The sequence below is a fragment of the Theobroma cacao genome, chromosome 5 (genome assembly GCF_000208745.1).
Source record: "Theobroma cacao cultivar B97-61/B2 chromosome 5, Criollo_cocoa_genome_V2, whole genome shotgun sequence".
NCBI lineage: Eukaryota > Viridiplantae > Streptophyta > Magnoliopsida > Malvales > Malvaceae > Theobroma > Theobroma cacao.
Genome location: NC_030854.1, coordinates 6086853 through 6104068, shown reverse-complemented (window position 1 = coordinate 6104068; position 17216 = coordinate 6086853). Strand labels below are relative to the sequence as shown.

The window sequence follows — 17216 nt, the reverse complement described above, 5'->3', positions numbered from 1 at the left end:
CTAGTGTTTGTTTCTTTGTTTCGACGTAAAGGTTCACTCATACTTCATTTTCAAAGAAAACAGAGAGAGTTGAGAAAGTGCCTACAATTCTTCCCTCCATGGCTCCATCAATTCATTCATTAAACTCACCATTACAGAATCCAGGATTAGCTAATTCCGACAAAATACTCGGACAGTTGAGAACAAAAATAGAAAGTCGTTAACACCCATAAAAAGCTCAGAATTCCAGCTTTTGGGTTCCTGACACGTGTCTTTGATCTATTTTCTATTGAGGTTCTGAAATCCCAAGCCCTATATCTCTTTCTCTTTTGCCATTTTCCTCTTGTTTACAGCAAAAGAAAGGATACTAATTTAAGTTGAAGGATTTTTAAGAACAATGGCAGATGGAATTTCTGATGCCTCTGGTGAAACGTTTCCGGCTGCTGACATTAATGGGGAGCTGAATCCCGGTGAAAACAAAGACTTTAAGGTTGATTCCGTGTCATTTGAGATTGCTACTTCTCAAGAAATCAAGGTAAATATATCTAAAGTTACTCTTTTTTGTCCGTGTCTTTGTATTTATCGAATTTTTAGATTTGATGGTGCGCTTATTAAATTAATTTCAGTGCACAAGATCATTCAAGACTTGCCGAAGTATCTGAACGTTAGGGGAATTCTTCTTATTTAATGTCATATCCATGGTGTGCATTTAGTTTTGCAGATTTTATACTGATTATTTTTACTACTTGCAATGAAGGAACGAGTTGAGGCACAGGAGAAAAAGGAGAAGAAGGATTCAATGCAGACGCTCAAAACAGCAATTTTAGTTTCAGCAGTGGTGGTGGCGGTGGCAGGAGCAGCCTTTGCCATAACCAAGAAATTGAAAGAGAAATGAACATATAAATATATGGCTGGCTGGCTGCAGCTAAAGGGTGTGTTAAATTTAGCAATTCAATCCTTTTTGGTCTCACTTTTATTTAATTTTTGTAACAATGATGCCCATTGGGGTTTTCCTTCTTCCAAATTATCTTTATGGAAGCAGTACTAAACCATGGATTTAGGAACTTCCGTGTGTTACCAGTTACATTTGTTCAGAAGCTATTCCCATTCAACTTTTCTGTATATCGAAGGGAGCGAAGGTATGATATACGCTGGTGCAAGCCCATGATCATTTAAGCACCTCTTTCTTCCTTTCTTTTTTTATTTTATAAATTAGACATTATACATTATACAGTAATAACATAAAAGACTCAAATTCAAACCTCAAAATTTTACTTGATAAAAGAAAAAATATCCTTCGATTTCCAAATGGCCAAAAAAAAAAGTTATAGTCATAGTAAGCGTTGATTTCTTAGTGTTAGTTTTACGATTGATCCTACTTTTAAAATGACAAAGTAAATTATCAAAATTGCTAAGTTTAAGTCTTTAAAGAATGTTTGAAAAGGCTTAAAAGTCCCTTGAAACACTAAAATGGAATGACTAAAACATAAAGTTCAAAACAATTTTAAAATTTTACTTTTAAGCTATAAGTATTTTGATATCTCATGCTTAACAAGCAACAAGTATCGATACCTTTTGAATAAAGTACCGATACTCTATCTATAAATATGGATACTCTTCAATCCGGGAGCAAGAATTTCAAGATAGAGGTAGAAGTAGAAATACATGGGTTGACAGTGGTATTTTGTCTTGAAAATATAAATACCTCTTATAGAAGTATTGATACTTGGATGCAGGATTTGAAAAACTCATTTCAAAAATGTCAATACATATAATCGTTGTGTATGAAATTCTAACAATTAATGGCTTTATTTTGCATTAAATGCACTTCAACAGCTCCAAGAGGTTCTCCCACTTTAAATTAAAACTTCTTATTATATTTATGAAGTGAGAAGACTCTCAAATCAAATAAAAAAATAAAAGAACAAAGCTTCAAGCATTAAAATCACTTTTCAATTTCTCTTGAGCATTTGTTGCCTTTTTTTATTGAGCTGGACTTTTTTTTTCATTTACTCGATACTTATACGTACTTAACTTATTGATCGTAAAAAGTTATCTTAATTTTTTTATTTTTTTTATTATTGTAATAATTATTGGTTATACCTTAACCATTTAAAAGGAAGTTATATTGGTTACACCAAAAAATGTAAAGGGTTAAATCTTATCTTTCAAAAAATTATTGTAAAAATTGTACCGACTTTAAAGTCAAATATGCAAAAAACTTCGATTATTGAATTAATAGATTGATATGTTTTAATTCATGAATTTCAATAGAAACTAATAACTTAAAAGGAAGAAAGAACAACACACTGATCACTATCTAAGAAAGTAAGAACAGAAAATACTTCAATTTTTTTGGGTCTAAGCAATTGAAATTCTGTAACCACCATCAAAATTGCATTTGACGTTGATGTTGTATGAGTAGATTGAACTATTCCAGTTTCTCTTTGAATATAATATTTGGGCTTACAAGATTTCTTGGTCGAAGGAGAACGTACTTGAATTGATAGGCCTTTTGGTACTTAGAGCCCCAAAAAGTAGTTAAGGTGAAGCCCATGTTCACTTCTACTCGTTAGTTTAGTTCCCCGCTGGATTCTGTTCCTTTACCTCGGAAAATGCCGTTGGTACCCTTCACTTCTTCTTTTCCCCATGCAACATGCCCCTACACCGCCTGATCCTTCTCTCTCCACCGTCGCAACCACCGCTACCTCCGCCCTCTCTCCACCTCCACCTCCGCCCTACATCCAAACTTGAAACCAAATTTCTTCGCTTCAATTCACCCTCGAGACTTCCCTTCATACCCCCACTCAAACTCATAAATTCCACCAAACTCCCCTTAAACCCCCAAACCCAACAGAACCCACTTTCCAAAACACTTGAAACGCTCACCAAACTCAAACCCTTCCTTCAAACCAATCACCAACCCATCCTCCTTGGCTGGCTCTGCAGCTCCATCTCTGTTTTCTCCCTTTTAAAAGTGATCCCCAGAATTGGCTCCTTCTCTTCAAACTTAACCAACAACATTTCCATTTCCAAATTGGGTGACCAGGGCCTTGTTCTTGGGGTTTTGTTGTTGGCGAAGTTGGTCGCTTGTTACTGGAAACAAGTTTTTTTATGGGAAGCGGCGTTAAGGGTAGTGTATCAGATGAGAGTTTTTGTTTTCGAAAAGGTTTTGGAGAGAGAATTGGGTTTTTTTGAAGGGGGCAATGCGGTTTCTCCTGGGGATATTGCTTATCGGATTACTGCTGAGGCTTCTGATGTTGCTGATATTGTTTTTGCTCTCCTCAATGTGAGAAATCGAGTATTACTTATGGATATTATTTTTTGTTCATGCAATGCTTTTTGGATAGTTTTTGGCTCAAAACCTTTCTTCATGAACTTCAATTATACCAAAGTCGTCAGAGGAACAATCCAATAGCTAGAACTCGAAATTTACAACTTGGAAGTCTCAAGTGGTTCTTCCTGTTTTGTATCCTTAGCACGATGTGCTTTCATATGCTCTTCTTTTTTTAACTAGTTGAATGAATACAAGGAAAATAACCTCTGTTGCTTTCATTGTTTTTGGCTCAATGTTGTGGTTGTAGATGGGTCATTAAAGTCAATTGCGATGATCATGTTTATGTCAATTTTGTTCAGTGATGTGGTTAGTCTCTGCAATGTATATGTCAATTATTAATTTTTCTCTTGGGACAGACTATTGTGCCCAACATTCTGCAATTATTTGCAATGGCGACTCAGATGCTGGTTATCAGTCCTTCCCTCTCCTTGATATCAGCAATGGTAAGGAAACGTGATATAGATTTATAGTTTAATTGTTTATTCTAGCTTCTTCTTTTTTTTTTTTTTGTTAACTAGGGCTCCATTTGCTTGATGCTTTTGCCTTTTTTCTTTTAACAGAAAATGAATAGAAAGGAAAAAGAAAAAAAAATAAAAAATGAATAGAAAACGAAAGACAAACAAGCAAGTGCAAAAGGTAAAAAAATCAATCAAACGGAGCCTAAATGTATTACCTTTATGTTTGATGTATAATGAGTCTACATTTATATATTTTCTGATGAATTTTAGGTGATTCCATGTATGGCCTTCGTTATAGCTTATCTTGGTGAAAGACTTCTTAAGATATCTACAAGAGCACATCTGAGTATTGCCACTCTTGCAGCTTATCTGAATGAGGTTTGCTTTGGTTCTTTTGGCCATTTGTTTTACATTCTCATGATTGCTTGCAGTTCCTTTTCTGTTTGTATAAATTCCTTAATGTTCTACAAGGTATCCAACTTTTTTAGTTGTTGCTTATTTTAGCTAGCCCATTTATAATATTTTAGGTCCTCCCAGCCATTCTTTTTGTGAAAGCAAACAATGCAGAGTTGTCTGAGCATGCCAGATTTCAAAGGCTTGCTTATGCAGATTTATCTCAACGTTTGGAAAAGAAGAAAATGAAGACATTAATCCCCCAGATCATACAAATAATTTATTTTGGAGCTTTATTTATACTTTGCATTGGATCCCTGGTGGTTTCACGTGGTTCTTTTGATGCCTGTAGCATGGTTTCTTTTGTAACATCACTGATATTGTTGGTTGAGCCTATACAGGTAACATACATCTTCAGAAAAGCTTACCATGCTTGTTTCTACTTTAACTAGCAGGTAGCCCATTATCAATATAGTGGAAATTTCAGCTTCTCGTTTTCTTCAGTCTGTACCAAGAAGTCTTTCCTTAACTCACTGGATTTGCTGATTACCACCATAAAATTTTGTGTTGTGGTTTTCCTTGGTTTAAAGACAGAAGTAGTGCAACACTCTCTTCTTTTTACCTTTGGAAGTGTTAATAATAAGTTCTCTGAAGCATTTTGCTGATTGCCATAATTATTATGCTTCAGCCATTGAGGAGCTGTCTTAAGCAACCAATCTCAGAATAAAGAATCGTGCAGGGTATCGGGAAAGCATACAATGAGTTGAAGCAAGGAGAACCAGCTGTCGAACGCTTATTTTTTTTGACCAAGTTGGAGTTTAAGGTACAGTTTTTGCTTGCTCAGCATACAATCTGTTGTCTGCGATTAACTTTTATGATCTATGATGAACTCTCTTTATGATTTGGATGGCAATGCACAAACATTTCTAAGGCTAATATTTTGATAAACAGTTCAAAATCCTCGTTTACTTTTGCATGCTTGCAAGGAGCAATATTTGCAGACACTCTTCTGTGCTTGACCAGACAACTCAATAATCGCAATATGCATTTCTGCATCAAGTTGGCCATCATAATCTACCTAGAAATTGGCACATTGCTTATACCCCCACCGACAAAAAAAAGAAAAAAGAAAAATAGCATATTGTTCATGTTTGCAGGGAATTTCTATCCCCTGGAACCTTGAGATATTTTGGTTTCTGAGAAGGACTACATAATCCAAGAAGGAATCTGTAAATAAAGAAGAAGTTGAGCAAGATTGAAATGCATGTTTGGGCTCGTAATGATGTGTCTGCAGTTTCTAGTCGATAGTTAGTTTATTCATTATGTTGCTGTTATATTTCTTTTATTCTTGAACATAGGTCATTGAGAAACCAGATGCCATTGATTTAAGCCATGTCAATGGGGAGGTGAAGTTCTGTGATGTCTCATTTAAATATGCAGACAACATGCCTCATGTTTTGGATGGGTTGAACCTCCATATAAAGGCTGGGGAGACAATAGCTCTTGTTGGACCATCTGGAGGAGGAAAGACAACCCTTGTAAAATTGCTTCTTCGCCTATATAAACCTTCATCCGGTGAGGCATCGGAATCTATAAATTTATGCTTATCCCATAAACCTGATCAGGGCTCCTCAAATTTTGTGAAGGATTACATGCCTTGCGTTTCATGTTGCAGGTTCTATACTTGTTGATAACCGCAACATTCAGAACATCCGATTAGAAAGTTTGAGAAGACATGTTGGTCTTGTTTCCCAGGATATAGTGAGTGACCAGTGACTACCCTCTTCATTGGTATTATTATCTCATTACTGTAATTTTGCTTATAAAAGGTTCTTCAGACTGTTTCCAATGACTGATTTAGATAATTTTCTACATGTATCAGATGCTTTTTTCTGGGACAGTTGCTGAAAACATTGGGTACAGGGATCTAATGACAAACATTGACATGGAGAGGGTTGAGCTGGCAGCCCGTATTGCAAATGCAGATGAATTTGTCAGAACACTTCCAGAAGGATACAGAAGCCATATTGGACCAAGGGGCTCGCTTTTAAGTGCAGGTCAGAAGCAAAGGTAAAATTCACATATACATGATAGTTTTAATTCTGAAATCTTTCCCTGTCTAGTCCTCTTTTTCCAGAGTGGAGCACTCCCATTTAATTGCTAGTAATTGCAAGAATAGGATATCCAGCTTAGTAATTTTATTTTATTTATTTTTCTGCTCTCAAGAAAGTAGTAGTTAACTCAATACAGCAAGAAGTTAATTACGGACTTGTTATTTCATGTAGCTGAGATATTTCTCCTTGTTTAAATCATAAACCTACGTGCTTGCTTACAAATGCAGACTAGCTATTGCAAGGGCAGTCTATCAGAATTCATCTATTCTGGTTTTGGATGAAGCAACTTCTGCGCTTGACAGTAGGTCTGAGTTATTGGTGAGGCAAGCTGTTGAGCGCTTGATGGAAAATCACACAGTAAGAACAATAGCTTAACTTATCAAGCCGTAATTATATTTTGATATATAATTATCCTCAAATCTGTAGCAAGACAAGCGGTGAATAACTATTTTGCCCAATATATTATTTTTGAGCATAACCACAGATGCTAACTAAGTAGTATCTTTTTGGATTATATCCATGGGTTTGATTGGGATTGACTTCAAATGTATCCTCTAAGCATATTAAAGAATGTAAGCCTGGGGTTTTGTTAGCTTGATTAGGGTCTATAGAGCGTCTTCAACTGCTACCGAGATTAGGTTGCTACAACCAGCTACCTCAACCATAATACTTGCTGGCACTGATACATGAGCTTGAAAATATTTTTGTTTATTTCAAAGGACGCTACATTAGAACGTCATACAATTGGGTGAAGTATTCAGGTCTATATTGATGTGAATATATTCTCTGATGCCTCTTCTGGTACCGAAAATTTGAAATTAATCACATCTATAAGCAGGAAACTGCTCCATCTTGAAATACAGAAGGAATTAGTTGAGAATTATTTCTTACAGTTAAACCATGTATACTTGTTTACAGGTGCTGGTCATAGCCCATCGTTTGGAAACAGTTTTAATGGCGGATCGGGCATTCCTTTTACAAGATGGGAAGCTGGAGGAGTTAACTGAGTCACCTCTTTTGGCTGGTCACTGTGACTCATTGATGTCTACTGGTGTTGTGATTTGAGATCATTCAAAAACTTGGGGGGAGGAGGAGTTGAATTGAAGCACTAAACTGTGGCGGTTATATGATCCAACTTGCAGAAAATTAGGTTATCTTGATTGAGTTTCAATATGTGTGCTGATAATGCTTCAATCCTCAAGGCATTGTCAAGCAGTTGGTATGAGATGTGCAAGGAACTAGAGTCGTCATTTGTACTACGCGTAGCTCGCATGTGTAACAGCATAGTAAATGATGGTGTTATCCTCAATTTGTTTGTACATTTAAGTTGATTGTTCTTTTTCAATAAAATTTTTTATGTTCAGTTCAAAGAATCCCAAGTTTCACATATGTGAAATGGCGTCACTTTTTTAATTCTATAATATTACGAGTATTTCATGTAATATTAAATATTATCTAATAATCTTAAATGTTATTATTTCATGTAATATTAAAAACTATTGTTATATCACATCTTACTTAATATTATTTAATATTAAATTTACTGCATTTTTATAATATTTTTAAATTTTATTATTTAATATAAAAAGTTAATTGTCACATCTCAAATACCGGATCATGATCGGCGCATGGGTCCGATGGGCATAGCCCACTAAACCCAAGCAAGCTCTTTTATGCAAACTCGATCATCATTCCCAGCTATCATTTCTAAAACCACATTTGCAACTCTCAATTATAAATATTTCAGTAACGTTTTATAGCAATCCAATATTCACATTTGTATTATGCTAACATAGTATCACTCATTTACCACCTTACAGTAGCATCAGTAATCAAATATACATATTTGATTTTTAACATGAATCTTAGTGTTCTTCATTACTTATACATGTACACAAGCATAAGACTCTTGATTGTCAGCGGAGTGACTTTAAATGAAGGTACCGCAACTGAGGTGTCATAGTACCTACCAAAAAGGCGAGCATACGTGGACACTTAATTTAGGTCCCAACTGTCTTCGAATCTGCAAATATAAAGTTTAAAAACGTGAGTATAAAACTCAGTGAGTGAACATAAGAAGGGAACAAGCAATCGATAAGGAGAACTCGAAAATCACGAATGCACTTGTTTCCAAAACAATGCAATTGATTTAATTTCTTACTAAAAACCCCTCATTTCAAACTTTGATCAATAATCTCATAGTGTTGCAAAAACCCATGATCAATCCATGAAGTTAAATGGGTGAAAAATATATCATAATCAAGCAAGGTAACAAGCATGGCAGCAAGTTACAAGCTGCAGCGAGAAACAGTCTTAGTTTATATATATTTCAGTTTTTCTATCATATCTCCTACTACAGAAGTCAGATTGACCTGATTTTTAGGTCATTAGAAAGCTAATAGGCAGGGCTACAACTTTTATGTTTACCACTTTTCCCAATTCGGATTGAAAGATGGTCAAAATCTTCATTGAAGTGAAAGCACTGCACCAAAATCCGAGAGTTTTTTACTGTAGCGAAAATGAATCTCGCTGCAACGAGAAACATAGCATTTTAATTGAAATGAGTCTTGTTACATCAAAAGTCATTTTCTTGTTGAAATGAAAAGTAATTTGAGAGCAATTAACAATGCCAACTTGCAACACAATCACAAATATTTTCATAACTTTCTATCACACACACATATATATACATATGCATTCATCATGTGTGCACTCCCTACTCAAACACTTCAACATCCTCACATAACATTATTCATCAATGCACAATGTATATTCATATACATACATACCAACATAATATAGGAACACATGAATTCATTCTTTTACACATTTCACATTTTCACAACATCAAAGCATTTTATTAAAGGCTTGTTCTCCGACACGCATTTTTAAACAAAGGTTGGATAAAATCATTCAAATGTTTCATCCAAATATATTTACATTTCCCAAAACAAATTTTGAAATGCAAGTTCACTCACTGATCTTGTTAATTCTTTTGCTTGACTCTAACCTCAACTAATACTCCAAATAGACATGTGAGGTCTTGTTGGAACCTATACACACACAACATCACAACCAACTCAAATTGACATTAATATAATCCAAAAGCTCTTTCCTAATCAAGTTTCACTAGTTGTTCCTAACTAGCTTTCAATTGCCATTAAATGGCTAGTTATTCACACTACTCTAGTCACCCTAAGAGTGAATAAACAACCTTAATGATAAAACACTCACAAACCCCATTGTTAGCCATTATCAACAACTAAAGAAATTTAACCTTAACTTATACTCACCTTGATGGTTTTTGTAGTTGAATTCTCTTTCAAAATTCTTCAAGCTAATAAGAAAATCACTCACTCTCTCTCTACATGTCCAGCTAGTGAGAGGAAGATGGAAATAAGACTTTCTAAGAGTTTTAAGGTGAGAGAGTGAAAAAGCACAAAAAGTTCTATAAAAAAAATGCTTAAAAGCATGAAAATTGAAGCTAGAGAGAGAAAGTTATGGAAGCTTTAAGGGAGGCTCTCATGGAGATGAAGAAACGTGTGATGGGAAGGGAAGAAGAAATGGCTGGAAGCTGCTGGAAATTGCTGGAGCTTTAGATATTTATATCTAAAGTTTATCCATTTCTCACATAAATTACCAAAATACCCTTAACATGGTGACTTTGTCTTCCTCTCATCTTTTGTGTAACTTTTTTCTCTTTTGACACTAGGGCAAGGTCTATAATAATCTAAAAATACTCGAGTTCATAAAAACATATAAATTTAGACCCGAGATGTAAATGACAAATTTGCCTCTACTGTGGAAGTTATCATTATTTTTATCTTCTTCATTTATTTTACCATCCTAAACATTATTTATTCATTCCTTAAGCCTATTTAGACCTTAATAACATAAAAAAACCCACTCGTAGGAGCTCATTAAGAGAAATTACGAAATTACCTCTAGTCCACATTATCGCTTCTGCATCTAGTTATGTGTTTATGGAGATCGAAATTTCACAAGTTCACTTTTGAATTACCTTTTTAACTCGATAATTAACCTTAATTGACATCCGTAAATTTTATTAGCCACCGTATCAAAATACGATGTATTACATTAATAATTTTAAATTGTTTCATTGAACAGAAAATAATTTAGTAATAATTATAAATATTTTAATCTAACAAATTACTAATAAAATAAAATTACTAGTTTATTATGATACATTAATTAATAATATCAATAATTTATTCAATAGTAAGTATTCAAATAATTAAAAAACTTAAATTATCTAATATTGAATTATATAAATTACATAATTTTAATAAATATTGCAAAATTTGTAATAATTATTAAATCATAAATTTTTTATTGAAATCTTTAATCACTAATACTAATTATATTATAAATAAATTATATAATATTAATAAATAATACTGAATTACACAATTTCAATAACTTATATTCGTTATTTTATATATTTTTCAAACTTTATATATTTTACTATGACAACTTGTTAATAAAATATTTTTAATTTTATTAATATCTTATAGTGAACTCAATATTATTTAAATTAATTAATTTATATTTTTGTTATAAAGATATACATATTGTTTCTGAAAATACCGAAAGACGGCAGGACTGAAGAGGACGAATAATTTCTACAATTTTAAATTTCTATTTTACCCCTGATGGATTGCGACAAAACGGCAACCAATGGTTCCCGTTTTACACGGGGTGCGCAACGCGCTCACAGTGCCTTTCCAAGGCAGAGTATCAACCCCTCCATAATTTCATTTGCCGCCATCAATCAAAACCCCGCGCGCTCTTTTTCTCTCACTCTTTTCATTATAGTATTTGTACCCACGACCAAGAGTTTAAAATACAGAATCATTTCCTTTAGCGCTTAATCAGGTATTTCTTCTAGACTCCGTTTGTTTCCTGAGAAAATGAAGGAAAATTCTTACAAAATTTCCGTCTTTTTTTTTTTTTTGCAGATTTCTCAGCAATCAAGTGTTCATCCATCCTCACTAGACTCGCTACTAATTTAGTAGTTTGATACGGCACGTTCCGCAGCACGATCTTTATTTTCTTTTCAATTTCTCTGATGTTTTTGTTCTTTTTGTTGTATTTTGTAATTTTCATCGTGAAGAAAAAAGGGAGTTGTCATCGATCCACTTGATTATGTGAAATAAATAGTCTCAAATCTAGTGAAATAACGGATTGTTGATAAATCTTTAAACTAATTGCATTTTTTTTTCTGGAAATAGCTAATTGTAAAATCACGTTGGATGAGCATCTTTAGGTTATGAGAAGTTTGTTTCTTTGCTGGGATAGCTTGGCCTTCAATTCCTTATGCTACTTGTCTTAGGTTTGCAAATGGTGGCAATGTGATAAAGAGGGTAGCTTGTTTGTCATGCTTAGAATTTTCCTATCCGGTTTGGCGCAATTAGTGATCAAAATTCTGTTATAGCTCAATTTGAAATCTATGCGCTTAGATTTTGGTTTGGGTAAAAGTTGCTTTTCTAATTTAGGAGAGCAAGAAAAAATGCTGCTAATTTGGTGTTTAGCTCATGATAAGTTGTTGAAAATTTTTGTACAGTTGTGATTGGGAATTTCCTTTGGTATTAGTAAAATGATTTTCTTTTGGATGTTTTCCGTTTTTTTCTCCCAGATATGGATACTTCAAGCCCTGCAGCTCTTGTCAATGGAGGATTGCTACGCATGCACGTGGGACGCAAGGTGCGGGCTGTGATTCAGGTTGTACGTTCTGATGTTGGATCTGTGGTGGGAAAGTCTACAGATGATTGCCAACTTGTTGTAAAAGGCTCCCCACCTGTTTCTCTTACAAGTTATGTCGAGGTTATTGGGGTTGCTGAGAATGATAATTCTATCCAGGCTGAAATATGGACCAACTTTGGTGATTCATTTGGTATGGCTTTCTACTCCGTATGAAGTTTACCTGAGCTTGTTGAACTATGCAAATGTGATCAATTTTCCTTAGGAGAATGCATTTTAGTTTTCAAACGTAATAATCTGTGTGCTGTGGACTTGTAATTCCAATTACAAGAGTTAGTTTATTGGGGTGAAGCAGAACTGCCAAAGATCTCTGCTTCTGATTTTTTAGAGTCCCCTGATCCCAATTTTGATAGGTGTTATTAACTATTAGGCGATAGGAAGGGTACACTGGTAAACTTGCACTGAACCTGGATGCTGGCAGATTAATGTGAATATGGGTGTGAGCTAACGTGCTGAACTTAAAATCTAATTGGTATTTGTTGCCATGCTGAGTGGCATCTTTTCCATGTGATGCCCGTGGCAACTTAGTAACCTTCAAAGATGTTTTATTACATGACGTGTATTGAAGGACCATTAACCTTCAGATTGTTTTAGACCTGTTCAACTATCTAGCCAGCAGATGAGCTGTTCTATCTCTGAGTATTTAAACAGTCAAGTGAAGCAATACCATATGCTGCCTTGGGTCTATCGGTAGCAGTAAACGTTGTGACTTGTTTGTAATTGTTAGATGATTGAAATGTTCTAGTTACCTCAACACTGAGCTAGCACTCACTCCTTGAAGCATTATTTCTTTAATCTTCAATTGATTTTTTGTTTTGTTTTGTTTCTGATAAAGTTTCTTTCCTTTTTCAATAATGGCAGACACATCCAACTATGATCAGCTCTGTCAGCTTGCAAATGGAGAGTTCAAACACCTATTCCTCTGAGGTGTTTTAAGATTATTTCTTTGCAAAAACTTTTAGTTGCAATGTATTTTGCATTCTATGCCCATATAAATAGGTGGAAGTTCTGTGAAAGAACTTGCTCATGAGCCTGGAAAGTCTCTTTGTACTATTTGTCTTTGGGATAGCTGTTTTTACTGTTACATGCTCATCCATTATGAAAATGCCCTCTCTGTCATTATAACCTCTATGATAGAATCTCTAGCTGCCTAAAACATATGGCCATTACAAATTTGTGAGTGGCTCAAGAATTATCGTGGTTTTCGTTATTTCCTGTCGTTATTTGTTAATGAAATTGCCCCCAGTGAAGATGGAAGAGCGTGAAGTATTCATCTGTTGATGAGCAAAGATGCTGCAAACAAATATAAGTTGTAGATCAAAAGAAATTAATGAAACTGATATATATATATATATATACTTGGATTCATGCAACCGAAAGATGGCGAGTGGCTATGGTACATATTATACCTCATTATCCATTTGCTTTGTTCCTTGTCGCATTATCATCAACAAAATAATACAATGCTCCTTTGCTGGGATATCGTAATAGTATTCCTACTGTATTTCTGTATAAATCTGCTTTTTTAGTTCAATTTAGCTTCCCTTATTTCTTGCCTCTTTGTTTTTGTACCTTTTCCCCTTGTGAATGCGTTTTCCCAGATGTATGATTAAACAATTAACCGGGCCATCGATTTGTGGGCTTTATTAACTATTAGGCAATTTGGAGGTGGCTTCTCCAAAGCGGTCTATTAAAATACGCTCCATGATTATGGACCGTTTGTTTTGGCGGCTAATTCACATGCGTTGGATGAGTGGACCTGTTATCAAGCAGAGATTATAAGAGGTCCTATGCTTGCAAGCCAATGTCAACGTACCACGTGTTACTATAAAACCAAGATCAAGTGTTTTTGCGACTCATTTGCGACTGATTAATCAGTTTAACAATAGATATGCTAAGTTGTGAAATGGGGTGTGATTCATCATCAATCTAATTTTTTGTTTAAAAGAATTGTAGCGTACAAAATTTTATTAAAAAATATTTTATAATAAAAATTAAAAAAAATGTTTAATGCAAACATTCAAAATAGGGTGGATGAGTATATTAGTGAATGTTTTGATATTAGATCATCTATTTATCAAATGGATACAATTCTTAATTGTTTAATTTCCATTTGAAAAGAAAGAAATTATCAAAAAATAATGAAATACAATGTAAGATTTATCACCTAAGAATCAAATAGTAGAATTAGAGGACAATTTCATCAGTTAAATAAGTCTAAAATCTTAATTTCAACCTTTGAACATTAAATTTAAAGTTAACCTTGTACATGCTGATCATGCATACAACTGTACACTAATTTTTCCAACTGATCAAGATGTTTGAATTTTATGAGAAATGACTTGTTGGGTAGGGAAAACATAAATATATTTTCATATGTATAAAAATGAATAATTAAACTCTATATGCTATCAACAAATTAAGTTCTAGTATGTATAAATTCTTTTTCAATTTAATATTTGACCTTACTTTTTCATGCTATTTTTCTTTTTATCAACTCTTAATTATATTCATATAATATAAAGTAATTAATACTTATACACATACTCATAAAGTTATTAAAATGTTAATTTTTCTAGAAAACAATTTTATTACGTGTCAAAGAAGAAGAAATTAGTGCCCCTACAATTTCAACATCATTATCATATTTCAATTAATCCTTTATTGCTAATAAGTTAATATGTATGTAAGCTTTCAAGCCCACTTAGTCGTATGATAAATCAAGATACTTATTTATTTATTTATCTATATCTAATTTACTAAATAAATTGATTACTATATTTCATTGTAATTTATTCTAATATTTATTTTACTTATTTATGAAAGTATTTAATTATTTAATTATTACATTAGAGAAAAAAAGAAATCAATAAAATGAAATATGGACAGAAAATAGAAACAATTAATATTATATTATATAAAAAGAAAATATATACAATCTAAGTAAAGTGTTTTGAATCCGATATGGAGCAAGTCCGGGATCCTTGAAAACTTATATGGGTGGGCGCTGCACTTGGGCTTTCCTACACAATCTGATTGCCCCTCCTCCATAGGAGAAGTAAAGGACGCCACTGCGAATACAAACTAAAGTCACTACTCAACAAAATACCCACTAATTTTAAATATTACAGAAGAAAAATTTAAAATAAATAGAAATGCATACCTTTACCACTTTTCTTATAAAGAACACTCTCTTACACTTGAAGAAACTCTTGAGCACTTTCCCCATTAGGATACACCAGTGTTGCACCAGTATCTTCATCACTCTTCTTCTAGTCCAACGTGCCCTGATTTGGTTAAGCACTCGGATTCTCTCATTCCTCTGAATTTTTTTAAAGAAGAAAACAACACTGTTGCATGCAGAAATTAATTCACATTTAAGTCTATTAATTTTGGACCTTAACAAAGAAAAAGTCATATTGTTGTCCATTTCCTTCTTAGTAAATAATATGTTATCGATGGTATTTCCTTCTTAGACAATATTTCTTTGTTTACTACCACTATTTCTAATCCATTTTTTCCCTTAACGTAGAGAAAGACGAGATAAAGAACATAACAGAAAATTAAGGAAACTATTTAACCTGTTTTATCCTGTTTGATAGATATAAAGTTGCCGCGTAGCAAAGTCTTGGAACAGTTGGGTGTGAAGAAGAAGGCGTCGCTCGCGGCCCAGAAGAGGAAGACGAAGCAGCATGCTGCTGCTGCTGCTTCTTCTTCTCTTGTTGCAGTCGTTTTTTCTTTCCCATCCAGTCAACTGCTTCTTTAGTAAAAGCCAAACAGAAATCGATTGGCCATATTTGACAGTAGAAAGGAAAAGGGTGTCGTTTTCTCTTTATATAGTTGTTTTGAGTCTTTGTTTTTTCCTTAAATTATGGGGACTTGGTGAGGTGAACAGCCTTGTAACCATTAATGCATTGATCCATTGGTTTTTTCTGATTAATTAATGCTTCTAGATCAGTGATTTGGGTTGGTAGTATTCATCGTATGTGTCGGTCAAGGTTTTATTATGAAATGGTTGCAGCACGCTTTCTCATTGTTTTCGTTGGTACAAGTGCTGAGGTTGGATCTGCATGGCGATGGGAAAGTGTAGAGATGATCACCAACTTGTTGTAAAAGGCTCTGTCCCTCCAGGTTACAGTGGATGTCAATGTACGCATATGCATAAGTTGAGTCATTATCGAAAAAATAATTGCAGCAAAAATGCCAAAAAAAAAAAGACCTATAGACACAAGAAAGAGTAATTGAATTCAATTCTTCCAAGAGGGTAATTGATTTATTATAAATCAATTATTAGTATTATTCTTTGTTAAAGGGTAAGATGCTAAGTTTTACTTATTCTTTGTTTATTATATTCCTTATACATTCCATATCATAAATCAATTTACTATTTAATCAAATTATGAAATAATTAATTATTCTTTTACTATTCTATTCTCATGAAGTAATCATTTCATAAGTTAAATGTGGTGTTAGTGAATTTTTTTTTGAAGAGGTGCTAGTTTTTTAGTTTGTAAAAATTAATTAGATATACGCGATGTGTTGTAATTATAACTATAGTCAAAATTTTAATCTAACATCTAAAATGTAAAAATTTGTAAGTATATACTTAAACCTTTTGCTTCGTGCATGACTTATCCAAACTAGGGATGTCAACGGGTACCCTATTTTAGGGTACCCATGGGTACCATACCCGGTTATACTGGGTTAGGGTACTCTACAAAAGGATTCGGATAGTGATTTCACAATTCGAATCAGATTCGGGTAGGGTTCGGGTACTACTCTTTGGGTACTCGTTACTCGAACTCGATTAATATTTAAAAATATTTATTATTATTTTAATAATTAAAATTAAAAATTTACAATTTCTATCAACTTTACAAGCAATTTTTTTTTGTTAAAAACTAACAAATATATGAAAAGTATAATTACTCTAATTATTAATATGATGACATTAATATATTTAAATTAAAAAATTATTAGATTGTTAATTATGTTTAAATAATTTGAATATTATATCATATTATAAAGGAATATAATTACTATTATATATGTACTTTTAATATACATATATTTACTTTTTATTTTGTGTTAATATTACAAAAATTATGACTTATAAAATTATTAATTATAATATATATACCATTATTTATATAA

The 17216-nt window shown here is 33.3% G+C and overlaps 3 protein-coding genes and 1 long non-coding RNA gene across 5 annotated transcripts; 3 read left to right on the top strand and 1 right to left on the bottom strand.

Moving 5' to 3' along the window:
• LOC18598255 lies at positions 247 to 1158 on the top strand. The gene is made up of 2 exons (XM_007027716.2): positions 247 to 514; positions 737 to 1158. The coding sequence occupies exons 1-2, from the start codon at positions 377 to 379 to the stop codon at positions 872 to 874; spliced, it is 276 nt and encodes a 91-aa protein (XP_007027778.2). The 5' UTR covers positions 247 to 376; the 3' UTR covers positions 875 to 1158.
• Positions 2598 to 7644, top strand: LOC18598254 (ABC transporter B family member 29, chloroplastic). Of its 2 annotated transcripts, XM_018120764.1 has the most exons (10): positions 2598 to 3268; positions 3673 to 3759; positions 4045 to 4152; positions 4302 to 4568; positions 4907 to 4990; positions 5526 to 5742; positions 5843 to 5928; positions 6050 to 6237; positions 6509 to 6638; positions 7200 to 7644. In XM_018120764.1, exons 1-10 carry the CDS (start codon positions 2636 to 2638, stop codon positions 7344 to 7346), a joined length of 1947 nt encoding a protein of 648 aa, XP_017976253.1. In that variant the 5' UTR covers positions 2598 to 2635; the 3' UTR covers positions 7347 to 7644. The 2 variants fall into 2 exon arrangements, with proteins under 2 accessions (XP_017976253.1, XP_007027773.2); XM_007027711.2 differs by lacking the exon at positions 4302 to 4568.
• Positions 8001 to 9762, bottom strand: LOC108662150. Its single transcript, XR_001927934.1, has 2 exons — positions 9575 to 9762; positions 8001 to 8304 (listed from the first exon to the last, which is right to left on the bottom strand). It is a non-coding gene; the product is annotated as an uncharacterized LOC108662150 (long non-coding RNA).
• LOC18598253 (replication protein A 14 kDa subunit B) lies at positions 10998 to 13272 on the top strand. The gene is made up of 4 exons (XM_007027709.2): positions 10998 to 11177; positions 11261 to 11326; positions 11938 to 12195; positions 12924 to 13272. Exons 3-4 carry the CDS (start codon positions 11940 to 11942, stop codon positions 12986 to 12988), a joined length of 321 nt encoding a protein of 106 aa, XP_007027771.1. The 5' UTR covers positions 10998 to 11177; positions 11261 to 11326; positions 11938 to 11939; the 3' UTR covers positions 12989 to 13272.